Source organism: Salmo trutta, chromosome 36 (genome assembly GCF_901001165.1).
Source record: "Salmo trutta chromosome 36, fSalTru1.1, whole genome shotgun sequence".
In the NCBI taxonomy this organism is placed as follows: Eukaryota; Metazoa; Chordata; class Actinopteri; order Salmoniformes; family Salmonidae; genus Salmo; species Salmo trutta.
The window spans coordinates 39,266,936-39,282,905 of NC_042992.1; the positions used below are offsets into that span (position 1 = coordinate 39,266,936).

The 15,970-nt window shown below is 42.0% G+C and overlaps 2 protein-coding genes across 4 annotated transcripts; one reads left to right on the plus strand and one right to left on the minus strand.

Annotated features, from left to right (window-relative positions):
* Positions 1-335: 335 nt before the first annotated feature.
* Positions 336-2,421, minus strand: LOC115176065 (protein S100-A1). 2 transcript variants are annotated; one of them, XM_029735835.1, is made up of 3 exons: positions 2,290-2,421; positions 1,025-1,190; positions 336-595 (listed from the first exon to the last, which is right to left on the minus strand). In XM_029735835.1, the coding sequence occupies exons 2-3, from the start codon at positions 1,163-1,165 to the stop codon at positions 437-439; spliced, it is 300 nt and encodes a 99-aa protein (XP_029591695.1). In that variant the 5' UTR covers positions 1,166-1,190; positions 2,290-2,421; the 3' UTR covers positions 336-436. The 2 variants fall into 2 exon arrangements, with proteins under 2 accessions (XP_029591695.1, XP_029591696.1); XM_029735836.1 differs by lacking the exon at positions 2,290-2,421 and adding an exon at positions 1,580-1,736.
* Positions 2,422-6,756: 4,335 nt separating this feature from the next.
* Positions 6,757-15,076, plus strand: LOC115176068 (protein S100-A5). 2 transcript variants are annotated; one of them, XM_029735839.1, is made up of 4 exons: positions 6,757-6,863; positions 7,517-7,683; positions 9,238-9,360; positions 14,922-15,076. In XM_029735839.1, the coding sequence occupies exons 2-4, from the start codon at positions 7,540-7,542 to the stop codon at positions 15,015-15,017; spliced, it is 363 nt and encodes a 120-aa protein (XP_029591699.1). In that variant the 5' UTR covers positions 6,757-6,863; positions 7,517-7,539; the 3' UTR covers positions 15,018-15,076. The 2 variants fall into 2 exon arrangements, with proteins under 2 accessions (XP_029591699.1, XP_029591698.1); XM_029735838.1 differs by lacking the exon at positions 6,757-6,863 and having other exon boundaries at positions 7,362-7,683.
* The last annotated feature ends 894 nt before the right edge of the window (positions 15,077-15,970 follow it).

A 15,970-nucleotide genomic window follows, 5' to 3' on the forward strand; every position in this document is an offset into this window, starting at 1 on the left:
AATGGCCGGAATGGAGCAAATTGAATGGCATCAAACACCTGGAAACCATGTGTTTGATGTATTTGTTACCATTCCATTAATTTCGCTCCAGTCATTACCACGAGCCCGTACTCCCCAATTAAGGTGCCACCAACCTCCTGTGGCCTAATCTGTGTCCAAGAAACTGCCCCCAAGACTATTATGCATTTGTTTGTAGACAAAGATAAACACACATCTACAATATTTTCACTCTAATTGAATTCCAATAGACTAGCTTCAGTATAACACATATATAACCTGCATCTATAACTACTTTCTCTAATGCATGCATGCACACACAAAATAATGACAACAACTCCTTGGTCTTTGTGTTTAATGGACAGTGTGATCATTACAAAAGTGAAAACTAGAACCCTTCTTTTCTCCACGCCCCTTCCTCCTCTCCTCTTTTCATCCCTCACTTCCCCATCTTCTTCTTGTGCATCTGGTAGCACTGTTCACAGGCGATGGACAGGCCCACGACTAGAGAAACAAACTCCTCAAAGTTCACCTCTCCATCACCATTGGAGTCCAGATCCTTCATGATCTTGTCTACTGTGGCTGGGTCCTTCTGAGACTGAAAGGAAGACAGGGATGTTTTAATAATACTAAAAATGTAAATACTGTAATTTCACAAACAGTACTAGGGGACAACAGTTGACGTCACTACTCTTTATTGGGCAGATACATGACAAGTAGGAACTATTTTTTTTGTGCGAACCACCTGACCAAGGAAAACTCTGGGCCTTATGACCTGGGCCCCTGAGTTTTTCCTGGTCAAGTCACATGATCAGGAAAAACTCCAGACCCTAATCATAAATGTGCATGTTTTCTGTATCAAATTAACAGGGAGTTCTTCTATATCTAATAGTATATAGTAATAGAGATAATATACTGTACGTCCCAAATGGCATCCTATTTCCTAAATAGTGCACAACTTTTGACCAGAGCCCTATGGTGCCATGTGATACACAGACATAGTAGAGATAGTAGTAGAGATGGCCACCTTGAGGAAGCCAGAGAGCTCGTTCTCCATCAGGTCCCTTAGCTCACGGCGGCTCAGAGTGTTGCCATTGCCCTCCTTAGCAGCATACTTGTGGAACACAGTGATCATGGACTCCATTGCTCGTTCCAGTTCTGATGGCATGGCTGCAGGTCTAAGTTAGGTTGCACTGAGAGAGAGAGAGCGAGAGAGAAAAATTACACTTGAATAACAGGGTAGCAAAGCATTCATGTGACTAATGTGTATCTTAATTCTGGCTCCTTTTTTTTTTAACAAATACTGTACTTTACAAGATGTTGGCTAAAGGAACTATATTTCATGAGGGAACTTCGTAATCTGAATGGTGTGTGTGTGATTGAATGGGCCATGTTGAAGAAAATCAGCACCATGTGCCCTGCCCGTTCCGATGAGTAATGCTCATGAGTAATCCCGAAAAATCACCAACAAAAGTTAAATCACAGATTCACTACTAAGTTCTTTTCTTTCATATACAGAACACAAAATACATTCACACCAGTCAGATACAGAGAGCACACAGATCATTTGACCTAACTTTACCTGGTTGAATTAGATAGAAGGGAAATGTAAAAGAGAGCCAATGAAATAGGGTGTGGTATGAGAGAAGAGAGGAAATGACTGAGCTTGGAAAAAATGTAGTCCAAAACCGAGGAAAGTAGGGTAAAAGGAAAGACAAACCAGACTCGAGAAAGAGGTTGCACCAACAGTGAGGAAATAAGTGTGTCTGTACATGTCCACAGTCAGCTCTTAACCCAGTCAAAGTTAGCCACACCCTTATTTCAGTCAATTTATTTATTGTTAAATAATATTACAAACTCAAAAAATTATAATGCACACAATTATAATACTCTAATTGTTTAGCAAACATTCTAGGTTCTATATCTATGTGTTGGACATGCTCTTTTGTCCTTATGACAAATGTGATTATTTTAGTTTAGAAACTATGAAGTTTTAAAATCCTTAATGCAGAACACATAAAAAGGTACTACTGTACGTCTGGACTGTAAAAAAAGTGAGTTGTTGACTTATATTTACAGATGAAAAGTATGACAACTACTCCCAATCGCACAAACCCAAGCATGAATTAAAGTATTTCAAGTCCGCTGACTAGTTCCTGAGTTTGAGGAAGAGATCAGATAGGATTAACAAAACTTTGTAGCCCGAAGCGACCTTTTACATTCGTAGACATTTTTTTTTTACTACCAGTCGGACATGAACAAGAGTATACATATTAGATGCTGAATTCTTACCGTTCACGAGTGTGGAGTTGGCGGTTGAGAAGAGTTGAGAAGAGTTGAATCGTGCAGAGCTGAGAAAAATATTGCGTCTGAGAATTTATAGACAGGCGCCGCCCTGTAGCCTATGCGCTGCCTTGAGTGAAGTCATGATACGGTGGATATATTGAGCTATATAGTAGGTTACATTGGTAAACCTTGCAAACACAGTCAAAGAATAGTTCGCGTTGTGTATTTAACATTATTAAAATGACTTACTCATTTACATGACAAGTAGGGCCAATTTTTATTTTAGAAATGATTAATAGCCCTACATTTTATTAATCTCCCACTTATATACAGAATAATGAGAACAGTGCAAATTGAGAGTGAGGTACATAACAATAAGGAGGCTATATAGTTGACTGGAGTCTTTAACACATTTTTTGGGCCATCCTCTGACAACACCTAGTATATAGGTCCTCAGTACAGAGTCAATGTGCGGGTGCACTGGTTAGTTATTCTGTAGGTAGAGGTAAAGTGACTATGCATGGATAATGTACAGAGTAGCAGCAGCAGTGTAAAAATGGGGGGTGGGTTGGGGACAATGCAAAACATATTCCAGTCTGTGTTAGCAAATAAGTTCTGTAGCTTAACATCTGCGTCCTCTGACCACTTCCTTATTGAGCGAGTCACTGGTACTTTCTGCTTTAGTTTGATTGTGAGCAAGAATCAGGAGGATAGCGTTATGGTCAGATTTGCCAAATGGAGGGCGAGGGAGAGCTTTGTACACATCTCTGTCTGTGGAGTGAAGGTGGTCTAGAGTTTTTCTCCTCTGGTTGCACATTTAACATGCTGGTAGAGCATGCCCCCATTCTCATCGACGGGGCTGTAGTGGAGCAGGTTGAGAGCGTCAAGTTCCTTGGTGTCCACATCAACAACAAACTATCATGGTCCAAACACATCAAGACAGTCGTGAAGAGGGCACGACAAAGCCTTTTCCCCCCTCAGGAGACTGAAAAGATTTGGCATGGGTCCTTAGAGCCTCAAAAAGTTCTACAGCTGCACCATCGAGAGCATCCTGACTGGTTGCAACACCACCTGGTATGGCAACTGCTCGGCCTCCATCCGCAAGGGTAGTGCGTACGGCCCAGTACATCACTGGGGCCAAGTTTCCTGCTATCCAGAACCTCTATACCAGGCGGTGTCAGAGGAAGGCCCTAAAAATTGTCAAAGACTCCAGCCATCCTAGTTATAGACCGTCCTCTCTGCTACCGCACAGCAAGCGGTACCGGAGCGCCAAGTCAAGGTCCAAAAGACTTCTTAACAACTTCTACTGCCAAGCCATAAGACTCCTGAACAGCAAAAAAAATGGCTACCCATCAAATTACTATTTGTGTTGCCCCCCCCTTTTACGCTGCTTCTACTCTGTTTATTATCTATGCAGTGTCACTTTAACTACATATTACCTCATGTACATATTACCTCAATTACCTCGACTAACCGGTGCCCCAGCACATTGACCCTGTACCGGTACCCCTTGTATATAGCCTCGCTACTGTTATATTACTGCTGCCATTTAATTATTTGTTACTTATTTCTTTTACATATCTATTTTTTACTTAACACTTATTTGTTTTAAAAATGCATTGTTGGTTAAGGGCTTGTAAGTAAGCATTTTACTGTAAAGTAAAATGTTGTATTCGGCGCATGTGACAAATACAATTTGATTTGATTTAGAAATTAAGTAAAACGGATGTTAAGTTTCCCTACATTAAAGTCCTCGGCCACTAAGAGCATCGCCTCTGGATGAGCATTTTCCTGTTTGCTTATGGCCCTATACAGCTCGCTGAGTGCCGTCTTAGTGCCAGCATCGGTTTGTGGTGGTAAATAGACAGCTTCAAAAAATATAGATGAAAACTCTTGGTAAATAGTGTGGTCTACAGCTTATGAGATACTCTACCTCAGGCGAGTAAAACCTTAGTTAATATTAGATTTCGTGCACCAGCTGTTATTTACAAATAGACACAGACCGCCACCCCTTGTCTTACCAGCATCAGCAGTTCTATCTTGCCGATGGACCAAAAACCCCGCCAGCTGTATGTTATCCATGTTGTCGTTCAGCTACAACTCTGTGAAACATAAGATATTACAGTTTTTAATGTCCCGTTGATAGGTTATCCTTGATCGGAGTTCATCCATTTTGTTAACCAGTGATTGCACGTTGGCTAATAGGACTGATGGTAGAGGGGGTTTACTCACTTGCCTACGAATTCTCAGAAGGCAGCCCGACCTCCATCCCCTTTTTCTCTGTCTTTTCTTCACACAAAAGATGGGGATTTGGACCATTCCTGAGAAAGCAGTATATCCTTCGCGTTGGACTCCTTAAAGAAAAATCTTTGCCCAGTTCGAGTTGAGTAATCGCTGTTCTTATGTCCAGAAGTTATTTTTGGTCATAAGTGACGGTAGCAGCAACATTATGTACAAAATAAGTTAAAAATAAGTCCCCTCCAGCACCATTCTTCAACCAGGTTGTTTCCATGTGTTTGTTACCATTCCACTGATTCCATTCCAGCCATTACAATGAGCACATCCTCCTATAGCTCCGCTACATGGAGGTTTATCTTTCATTATTTTATCTGGCATTAGTGCATAAGCCTAAGTTTTAGGGCCTAACTGTACGCGCGCCAAATAGGCCTGCCTACAAGCCAAGAAAAAGTTCATGCCATCCACAGAGGCAAAAAGGACATTCTGATTTTAATTCAATAAAAGAAAAGCTGCGAAATGGGGAGTTTAAAAGGAAGAGGGAGGGCCAGAAAAGTAATGTTTGTTAATGATTTGGTGAAGTGGTAAAAGAGGATGATAGCAGTGCTTATGTTATGTGTGATGATTGTGAGGCGCCATACAAATTCGACAGTCACAAGATGGGGACTTCAAATAGGCCTATGGCACATCAAGGGAACCGTAGCCTACTGTTGAGATCCGTTAAATGGAAACTGAAATCTGGACACTGACTGTTGGTCCATAACCTCACATAGTCTTAATATTAATACTTTATGGCAGTAAAATTATACACAAAATGTAGGCAACATCTTTACTCGAGCGGAGAAATATGAGAGAATGCAAAAGCACAGTCAGATACTGTCAGTAGGGGTGCTATCTTGATCAGCGTCATAAAAACAGGTAGTATTTCAATTCAACCAGATATATGCATCCAATCCAAACTGAAATCTTATCAGAAAAATATTGGGTCATTTTCACAGCTTTCGATCTCCTCGCAACTGGTCAAACTGATGTCATTTGGAAATTTTGCACTGAAAATCTTTTGCACAATGTTTTTTTGTTATTGCATTTTCTCCCCAGTCCATAAATGCCTTAACTTCATGAAAGAAACAGAGATCACAGAGAACTGTACCGATGTCAACTAGTTTGAAGCATTCAATCTATCTATTTGTGACAATCTGGTGAGCAAGGGTTTATTTAGTCTCCTAGGGCAACTTATAAAGACAGAAGAGAAGCTGCATGTATTTAATTATAGACAAGACTAATAAATAATCTACCAAATGTCAGAAATTAAAGCATAAATATCTAAATCGGGGAGAAAAGAAATCCTGCACAACTGTCTGAAAACCTTTCCGCTGTCTGACTGTAGCCTACAGCACATTTTGTATATTAGCGGGTTAGCAAATGGAAACCTCTCATGAACATAATTTAAAATAGATTATGTTTTTCTGTACATTTAGATACATTTTAGAAAAGCAGAAGTGTTTATCTGGCTGCACCACATAACACTGCATGGTTAAATAGCAAATATCATAAGGTGAATGCACCAATTTGTAAGTCGCTCTGGATAAGAGCGTCTGCTAAATGACGTAAATGTAAATGTAAATGTAAATAGCAATCTGTCTCAACAACCACCATGTAAAGTGGTCCTAAAGTAGAGGTAAAGTCGTCCTAATGGACGGATTCAGCAGTTCCATTGTGGGACATGACTTTTATTGATGAAATGGACCCTCCAAAAGTTGTGTTTTTATGCCCTCTAGTGGAATATCTTTGTAATGACATATTACTGTACTATAAGTGAAAGATTAAAAATAACGTTTTAAATGTGGTTGTTTGGAACTACAGCAATAAGGGGAAGATGATGAAATGCAAGACTTCTCTTTATCTCTCCCATTTCATTCCTTTTTCTCTGTCTTGCTTCTCTGCCCTAACCCCCCTCTTTTTCCCAAACCAGACTCACCCTCCCTCTCTATCTCTGGTGTGTGTGTGTGTGTGTGTGTGTGTGCATAAACGTGTTAGACATAATTTGCTGACCAAAAAGACATGGGCGTATAAGGGAGGGTCACCTAGCGACAACACCCAGCTTCCTAATAATAGAAAAAACTTTTCGGCCTACACCCTTTTCCCCTCTCAATCTGCTCCAGGCATGAGTGACATTTGCGGTTGCTTAGGCCCCTGGCCGCCAGGGCGACGCAAGCCTCCCCAAAAATACTTGTATTTGTATTTATGTGACAAATAACAGTGTCGCAGGCCAGGTGCTGTTCTATATAAGCTCCTTTACTTTCCACCCCGTCCGCACCTGACAGATTCTCCTATTCTACACACAGGTAAGACCGACAGGAAACTGAATACGTTCTTAGACAATCTTAAAAGATAATACAAGGAAGAGGTGAGGGCCCTGGCGGAGTAGTGGCAGGAAAATAATCGCTCCTTCAACATCAACAAAACGAAGGAACTGATCATGGACTTTACATTTTTGGGATTTTCGTATATTGTAAGGTATTACTGCACTGTTGTAGCATAAGCATTTAACAGCACCCGCAATAACATCTGTAAATACTGCATATGTACGTGACCAATAAAAATTTGATAATAGGGTAGAAAGCAGGAACATGTAAAATCCATTTTTTAAATGCTTTTGGGTTAGATATCGTACATGAATGTCATTTGGAACAGTAATCAACATAAGGTACGGTTGCGTGACTGGAAAGAATCATTAACAAAGGTTATACTGTACATTTATTTACTACACTACTGTGTCCAAATACTTGTAATGTCTCCATCTGTTCATGCATTTAAACAAGAGTTCAAGTCAGTAATGTGTGATATCATTGGTCTGAGTAAACTATTATCAATTTAATATGTCTGTTCATGGTTTTGTAAGTGCTTACTTACATAGTCCTCTTCATTCCTATAAAGAACATAAGGCATTCCACATGTAAGCTGCTTGCCTACTACTTATAATAGTTTCCACCCCCAGGATCACCATCACCCTCAGAAAACATGGCACAGCCCACACCTCTGGAAGCCTCCCTGGGAGCTCTCATCATGACATTCCACAAGCACGCTGGTAGTGGAGATGCCAAGACCCTCAACAAAAAAAAGCTAACCAACCTCATCAAGGCAGAGCTGCCCAACATTGCTCGGGTGAGTCATTGCAACACCTCGGGCCAGTTTCCCAGACACAGATTAAGCGTATAGTCCTGGACTAAAAATCACTTTCAATGAAGAGTATCCATTGAGCTAGCTAGCAGATTGTAACGGGCTAATGTGACGCTCGCAGGCCTGGGCAATTCCAGTTCTCGGGGGCCTGATTGGCGTCACACTTTTCCCCCTATCCCTAGCAAACACACCTGATTTAAACAAATTGCATTTTTAACTGAAGATCATGATTAGTTGATTATTGGAGTCAGGTGTGTTAACTAGGGCAAAAAGTGTGACACCAATCAGGCCCCTGAGGACTGGAGTGCCCAGGCCTGCGAGAGGATAGGTACTGTTTGGTGTAGCACAGAGAATATTCAACCAACCTTAACAATACGATCTTCTTTCTCAATTCGGCCAAAAATGTCAGTGTCCAGTTGCAGGTGGTTTGTTTCAATTTAGAAAATGCTCCGTTATTAAAATAAATGTTTTGCTCCATGAAGTAATCTGAATCTGCTAGCTACTATTAAGCATACTTTTTATTTTTAAATCTAGGACTAGGATTGATCTGTATCTGGGAAACTGGCCCCTCATGAGATAGTAAATGTTATTCTTATGCCACCTTTTAAAGAGATTCTTTGAGATTTTGGCAATTAAACCCTTTATTTACTTTCCCAGTGTCAGATTAACTCATGGATACTATTTTTATGTCTCTGCATCCAGTACGAAGGAAGTTAGAGGTAGTTTCACAAGCCAATTCTAACTAGCATTTCCACAATGACTAGAAGTCTATGGTATCTACTAGCATGCTAGCAGTTCCTATAAGGGCTCAGACCCAGATGCAGACACAGGAGGCAGATGGCTTGAGTGTGTGATATTTATTAGTTCCAAAAGGGGTAGGCAAGCAAATAGTCATAGACAGGCAAAAGGTCAAAACCAGATCAGAGTCCAGAAAACAGGCAAGGGTCAAAACCAGGAGGACTAGCAAAAGAGAGAATAGCAGGAGCACGGGGAAAACCACACTGGTTGACTTGAACCAGACAAGACGAATTAGCACAGAAAGACAGGAAACACGGGGATAAATACACTGGGGAAAATAAGTGACACCTGGAGGGGGTGGAGACAATCACAAGGACAGGTGAAACAGATCAGGGCGTGACAGTTCCTTTAAACTGTACACGGAGACATAGAAATTGGTTCAACGAGTTCATCTAACTCTGGGTTCTAGATAAAGGGCTTCAATGCCAAAATCCTGAAGTATCCCTTTAAGTGTGTTGTGATTTGAATAAAAACAATTTCATTCTTTGTTTGATTGAACTTTGACTTATTCTATATTGCATGGAGTCTCAGCCATTCAGTGCGAATGACAATTAAATACAGAAATGTTAAGGTATTGTGTCTTTTTTTACTTGTGATCCGACTACATGAAAAGCCTGTCGACGTGCCCTTGAGCAAGGCACTTAACTCTAATTGCTCCTGTAAGTTGCTCTGGATAAGAGCGTCTGCTATATTACTAAAATGTATATTATATTACATCCTATATTACATTGACATGAGCAGAAGGGTGGTCCTGAAGTGGATGACCTGATGACGATGCTGGACCAGGATGCTGACGGCTCCGTGGACTTCAAGGACTACATTACCCTGATTGGATCCCTTGCCTACGCATACAACTGTGACCTGGTGAGGAGTATGTGATTGAATGTAAAGACCTGCCTGCTTCCATCTGCTTTGTACGGTGTATTACATTACATGCCAGATTAGTAAATGCCTGTTTAATTTGGTTGTTCGGGTGTTTACTTTGTGAATTTTTTGTGTGAATAAGGGCTTTGTGAATAGGTTTTGAAGGATCTAAATTTGATCACCCTGTGGCTGGAGAACTTTCCTGCAGGAAATGTTTAACTTGTAGTGTATTTGAGGCTATACTATATTTGAGTCTTCTGAAGTTTAATTTCCACTTTGAAATTTCAGACTTGATTTTCCCTTACGAAATCCATATAATAATTCACATTTCCTCTTACTGCAGGATTTTTTTATTTGTAATTTTTTTTTCACCTTTATTGAACCAGGTAGGCTAGTTGAGAACAAGTTCTCATTTGCAACTGCGACCTGGCCAAGATAAAGCAAAGCAGTTCGACACATACAACAACACAGAGTTACACATGGAATAAACAAACATACAATCAATAATACAGTAGAAAAATCTATAAACAGCATGTGCAAATGAGGTAGGATAAGAGAGGTGAGGCAATAAATAGGCCATGGTGGCGAAGTAATTACAATATAGCAATTAAACACTGGAATGGTTGGTTGTGCAGAAGATGAATGTGCAAGTAGAGATACTGGGGTGCAAAAGAGCAAGATAAATAAATAAATACAGTATGGGGATGAGGTAGATTGGATGGGCTATTTAAAGATGAGCTATGTACAGGTGCAGTGATCTGTGAGCTGCTCTGACAGCTGGCGCTTAAAGCTAGTGAGGGAGGTAAGAGTCTCCAGCTTCAGAGAGTTTTGCAGTTCGTTCCGGTCATTGGCAGCAGAGAACTGGAAGGAGAGGCAGCCAAAGGAAGAATTGGCTTTGGGGGTGACCAGAGATGTATACCTGCTGGAGCGTGTGCTACAGGTGGGTGCTGCTATGGTGACCAGTGAGCTGAGATAAGGCGGGGCTTTACCTAGCAGAGACTTGTAGATGACCTGGAGCTAGTGGGTTTGGCGACGAGTATGAAGCGAGGGCCAGCCAACGAGAGCATACAGGTTGCAGTGGTGGGTAGTATATGGGGCTTTGGTGACAAAACGGGTGGCACTGTGATAGACTGCACCCAATTTGTTGAGTAGAGTGTTGGAGGCTATTTTGTAAATGACATCGCCGAAGTCAAGGATCGGTAGGATGGTCAGTTTTACGAGGGTATGTTTGGCAGCATGAGTGAAGGATGTTTTGTTGCGAAATAGGAAGCTGATTCTAGATTTAATTTTGGATAGGAGATGTTTAATGTGAGTCTGGAAGCAGAGTTTACAGTCTAACCAGACACCTAGGTATTTGTAGTTGTCCACATATTCTAAGTCAGAACCGTCCAGAGTAGTGATGCTGGATGGGCGGGCAGGTGCAGGCAGCGATCGGTTGAAGAGCATGCATTTAGTTTTACTTGCATTTAAGAGCAGTTGGAGGCCACGGAAGGAGAGTTGTATGGCATTGAAGCTCATCTGGAGGTTAGTTAACACAGTGTCCAAAGAAGGGCCAGAGGTATACAGAATAGTGTCGTCTGCGTAGAGGTGGATCAAAGAATCACCAGCAGCAAGAGCGATCATTGATGTATACAGAGAAGAGAGTCGGCCCGAGAATTGAACCCTGTGGCACCCCCACAGAGACTGCCAGAGGTCCGGACAACAGGCCCTCCGATTTGACATACTGAACTCTATTGGAGAAGTAGTTGGTGAACCAAGCGAGGCAATCATTTGAGAAACCAAGGCTGTTGAGTCTGCCAATATTGTGACAGAGTCGAAAGCCTTAGCCAGGTCGATGAATACGGCTGCACAGTATTGTCTTTTATCGATGGCGGTTATGATATTGTTTAGGACCTTGAGCGTGGCTTAGGTGCACCCATGACCAGCTCTGAAACCAGATTGCATAGCGGAGAACTTGGCTTTCAAAGACCTTAGAAATTTCTGTTTGAAAAAGCTAGCCTTAGCTTTCCTAACTGCCTGTGTATATTGGTTCCTAACTTCCCTGAAAAGTTGCATATGACGGGGGCTATTCGATGCTAATGCAGAACGCAACAGGATGTCTTTGTGCTGGTCAAGGGCAGACAGGTCTGGAGTGAACCAAGGGCTATATCTATTCCTGGTTCTACATTTTTTGAATGGAGCATGCTTATTTAAGATGGTGAGGATGGCAGTTTTAAAGAATAACCAGGCATCCTCTACTGACGGGATAAAGTCTATATCATTCCAGGATACCCCAGCGAGGTCGATTAGAAAGGACTGTTCTCTGAAATGTTTCACGGAGCGTTTGACAGTGAAGAGGGGTGGTTGTTTGACCGCAGACCCATTACGGATGCAGGCAATGAGGCAGTGATCGCTGAGATCTTGGTTGAAAACAGCAGAGGTGTACATGGAGGGCGAGTTAGCTGTGTTTACGGATTTGGGGTTGTACCTGGTAGGTTCATTGATAATTTGTGTGAGATTGAGGGCATCAAGCTTGATGGCCGGGGTGTTAAGCATGTCCCAATTTAGGTCACCTAGCAGCACGAGCTCAGAAGATAGATGGGGGGCATTCAATTCACATATGGTGTCCAGGGCACAGCTGGGGGCAGAGGGTGGTCTATAGCAAGCGGCAACGGTGAGACACTTGTTTCTGGAAAGGTGCATTTTTAGAAGTAGAAGCTCGAATTGTTTTGGTACAGACCTGGATAGTAAGACAGAACTCTGCAGGTTATCTCTGCAGTAGATTGCAACGCTGCTGTCACGTCCTGACCATAGTAAGATGTGATTTTCTATGGTAGAGTAGGTCAGGGCGTGACAGGGGGTGTTTTGTGTTTTTCTATGTTTTCTATTTCTATGTTTAAGTTCTAGTTCTATTTCTATGTTGTTTTTTGGGTTGATCTCCAATTGGAGGTAGCTGGTCCTCGTTGCCTCTAATTGAAGATCATATTTAAGTAGGGGTTTTTCTTCCTGGGTTTTGTGGGTGATTATCTTTTGAGTAGTGTTTGTTTCGCTCTGCGTCACGGTTTGTTGTTTTGTAAATTCAGTTATTTACGTTTTGCAAAGTTTCACAGATTTAATAAAATGTGGAACTACAACCACGCTGCACTTTCGTCCGATCCTTTCGACAGCCGTGACAGCTGCACTCTTTGGCAGTTCTATCTTGGCGGAAAATGTTATAGTTAGGGATGGAAATTTCAGGGTTTTTGGTGGTTTTCCTAAGCCAGGATTCAGACACGGCTAAGACATCTGGGTTGGCAGAATGTGCTAAAGCAGTGAATAGAGCAAACTTAGGGAGTAGGCTTTTAAGGTTACAAAGTCAACAAATGAGAGCACCTGGGGAGTAGGAGTGGAGCTAGGCACTGCAGGTCCTGGATTAACCTCTACATCACCAGAGGAACAGAGGAGAAGTAGGATAAGGGTACAGCTAAAGGCTATAAGAACTGGCCGTCTAGCACGTTTGGAACAGAGAGTAAAAGGAGCAGGTTTCTGGGCACGATAGCATAGATTCAAAGCATAATGTACAGACAAAGGTATGGTAGGAAGAGAGTACATTGGAGGTAAACCTAGGCATTGAGTAATGATGAGAGAGATAGTCTTTAGAGACGTTTAAACCAGGTGATGTCATCGCATATGTGGGAGGTAGAACATGGTTGGTTAAAGCATATTGAGCAGGGCTAGAGGCTCTACAGTGAAATAAGACAGTAATCACTAACCAGGACAATAATCGACAAGGCATATTGATATTAGGGAGATGCATGCACAGCCAAGTGAATCGTATGGGTCCAGTGAGTGGCTGGGGACACGGTGATTCAGACAGTTAGCAGGCCGGGGCTAGCAAGCTAGCAGTTAGCAGGCCGGGGCTAGTAAGTTAGCAGAAGGGCTTTAGAGGGACGTCGCGATGGGGGAAAGTCTGTTTTTGCCTTCTCGTGCGGTGACGTCGATAGACCAGTCGTGGAATTAGTAGGGTTCCAAGTAGAAGAGGGGTCCAAGTCCAATTGGCAAAATGGGTATAGTGGTCCAAGAAACTGGCCGATGGATCAGCTAACAGTCCAATATGCTCTAGATAGCTAGCAGGCCGCGGTTAGCAGAATGGGCCTTCAGGGGAGTAGCCCAGGAGCCCTCGCCTGGAGATGGGCATAGCATGGGCTAGCTCCAGGCTAATTGGTGCTTGCTCCGCGATGGAAACGTTAGCCAGGAGTAGCCAACCCGGGTTGCGGTTAGCTAGCAGCGACGGTCCAGATGAAAAGGTTCAGAGTTTGCGGTAGGAATCCGGGGATATGGAAAGAAAAATAGGTCCGGTATGCTCTGGTTTGAAACGCGTTGTACGAACTGGAGAGAGCTTTCCGAGCTAAAAGTTAGCTGATGACCGCTAGCAGCTAGTTAGCTAGCTAGCTTCAGTTGAGGAATTCCAGTTCCGATTGAAGTCGAAATACTTTAGAAAAAAAACAGATCCACACCACATTGGGTGAGGCGGGTTGCAGGAGAGTATTTTGAAGTTGAGGTTTAAGGAAAAATATTAAAAAGAATGCGAAGAAAAATATTTAAAAAGATATGTACATGGGACAAGACAAAGACAAAGATGTCTGACTGCTACACCATATTGGATCAGATTATTTTCCTGCTGTAGCAAACTGGCTCAAATTAAGATCCTACATCTGTTGCCCTAGCTAAATGTGTAGCTTTCTGATATTCAGTCAAAATCAGATATACAGCCACCATACAGGTTTCACATTTTCAGCAAAACATGCACATTATTCTTTGACATTGAGTAACTAACTAGCCAACAAGTTTGTTGAGCAGGCTAGATGGGGTGCTTGTTGAAAAAGTACCCTTATTTGTGCAAACAGGTTGGGAAGGACTGACAGCGAGGGGGTTGATTAAACTGAGTAAATACCTCCCTCGGAAATTAAAGCATAAATATCTAAATCAGACAAAAAAAATCCTGCACCCCTGTCAAAAATCTTTCCACCGTCTGTGACTGTAGCCTGCAGCACATTTTTTATATTAGTGGGTTAGCTAATGGAAACCTCTCATGAAAATCATTTCAAATAGCTTCGTATGCCACATGTTCTTATGTTTTGCTGTACATTTAGATACATTTGAGAAAAGCAGTAATGTATATTTGGCAGCTTCACATATCAACACTGCGTGGTTAAATAGCAAATAGCAATCTGCCTCTACAACGACCATGTAAAGCGATCCTAATGGAGAGGTGCAGCAGTTTTATTGTGCGACATTGAAACTTTTAGATGGTCGGGTCCATTTCTTTAATAGAAGTCATGTTTTTATGCCCTCTAGTGAAATATCTTTAATGACATATTACTGTACTATAAGTGAAATATTTAAAATACAGTTTTAAATGCGGTTGTTTGGAACCGCAGCGATAAGGGGAAGCTGATGAAATGGCAGACTTCTCTTCATCTCTCCCATTTCATTCCTTTCTTTTTCTCTGTCTTGCTTCTCTGCCCTAACCTGTTCTGCAAGTCACATTCTGTTAAAGGTCACCAAAGCTCACATAATCCATGGGTCTCTCCTCTTTTCAGTTCGCTGCAGCTAACGACTGGAACAAGCTGCAACAAACACTCAAGCTGGACAGTTTCATCTCAATCTCTTCGTTCAAAGAGGGTCACTCTTACTGACAGTTGTGGCTGCTTTGTGTGATGTATTGTTGTCTCTACCTTCTTGCCCTTTGTGCTGTTGTCTGTACCCAATAATGTTTGTACCATGTTTTGTGCTGCTACCATGTTGTGTTGCTACCATGCTATGTTGTTGTCTTAGGTCTCTCTTTATGTAGTGTTGGGTTGTCTCTCTTGTCGTGATGTGTGTTTTGTCCTATTTTTATATTTCATTAAAAAAAATTAAATTATCCCAACCCCCATCCCCGCAGGAGGCCTTTTGCCTTTTGGTAGGCCGTCATTGTAAATAAGAATTTGTTTTTAAATGACTTGCCTAGTTACATTTTTTTAAATTAAGCTCACCCCTCTCTTTCCCCTAACCAGACTCTCCCTCCCTCTCTATCTCTGGTGTGTGTGCATAAATGTGTTTGAAATAATTTGCTGACCAAAAAGACATGGGCATATAGGGAGGGTCACCTAGCGACAACACCCAGCTTCTTTAAAAAAAACACCCTTTTCGGTCTATACCCTTTTCCCCCTCACTCTGCTCCAGGCATGAGCAACATCTGCGGTTGCTTAGGCCCCAAGCTGCTAGGGGGTCGCAACCCCCCCCCCCCCTCCCCCAAAAGATTTGTATTTGTTTTTACTCAGTCTGGGTCTCAGCTTACTGTTGAGAGTTAGAATAGCAGAATACACAAGGTGCAAGTTTGAAATTTGGTTCTGCATCAGCAATGTTTCTCTGGTTATGTCAGTCACTGACAGCCATGTCAGTTAACACTTTTTAGATTGGTAAATCAGTCTAGCCAGCTATCTAAATTTGTAGTAGGCCTAATCATGGCCGAATACCGACAAGGCACGTGCCCAGGTGCCTGACCTCCAGGGGGCAAAATGAGTAGAATTGCATGTAGTTTGTCACAAAGTCTCGCTTAGGGCCTCCAAAAGGCCCTGCTCTTAACTCTTTCCCAATCTTAATTTCT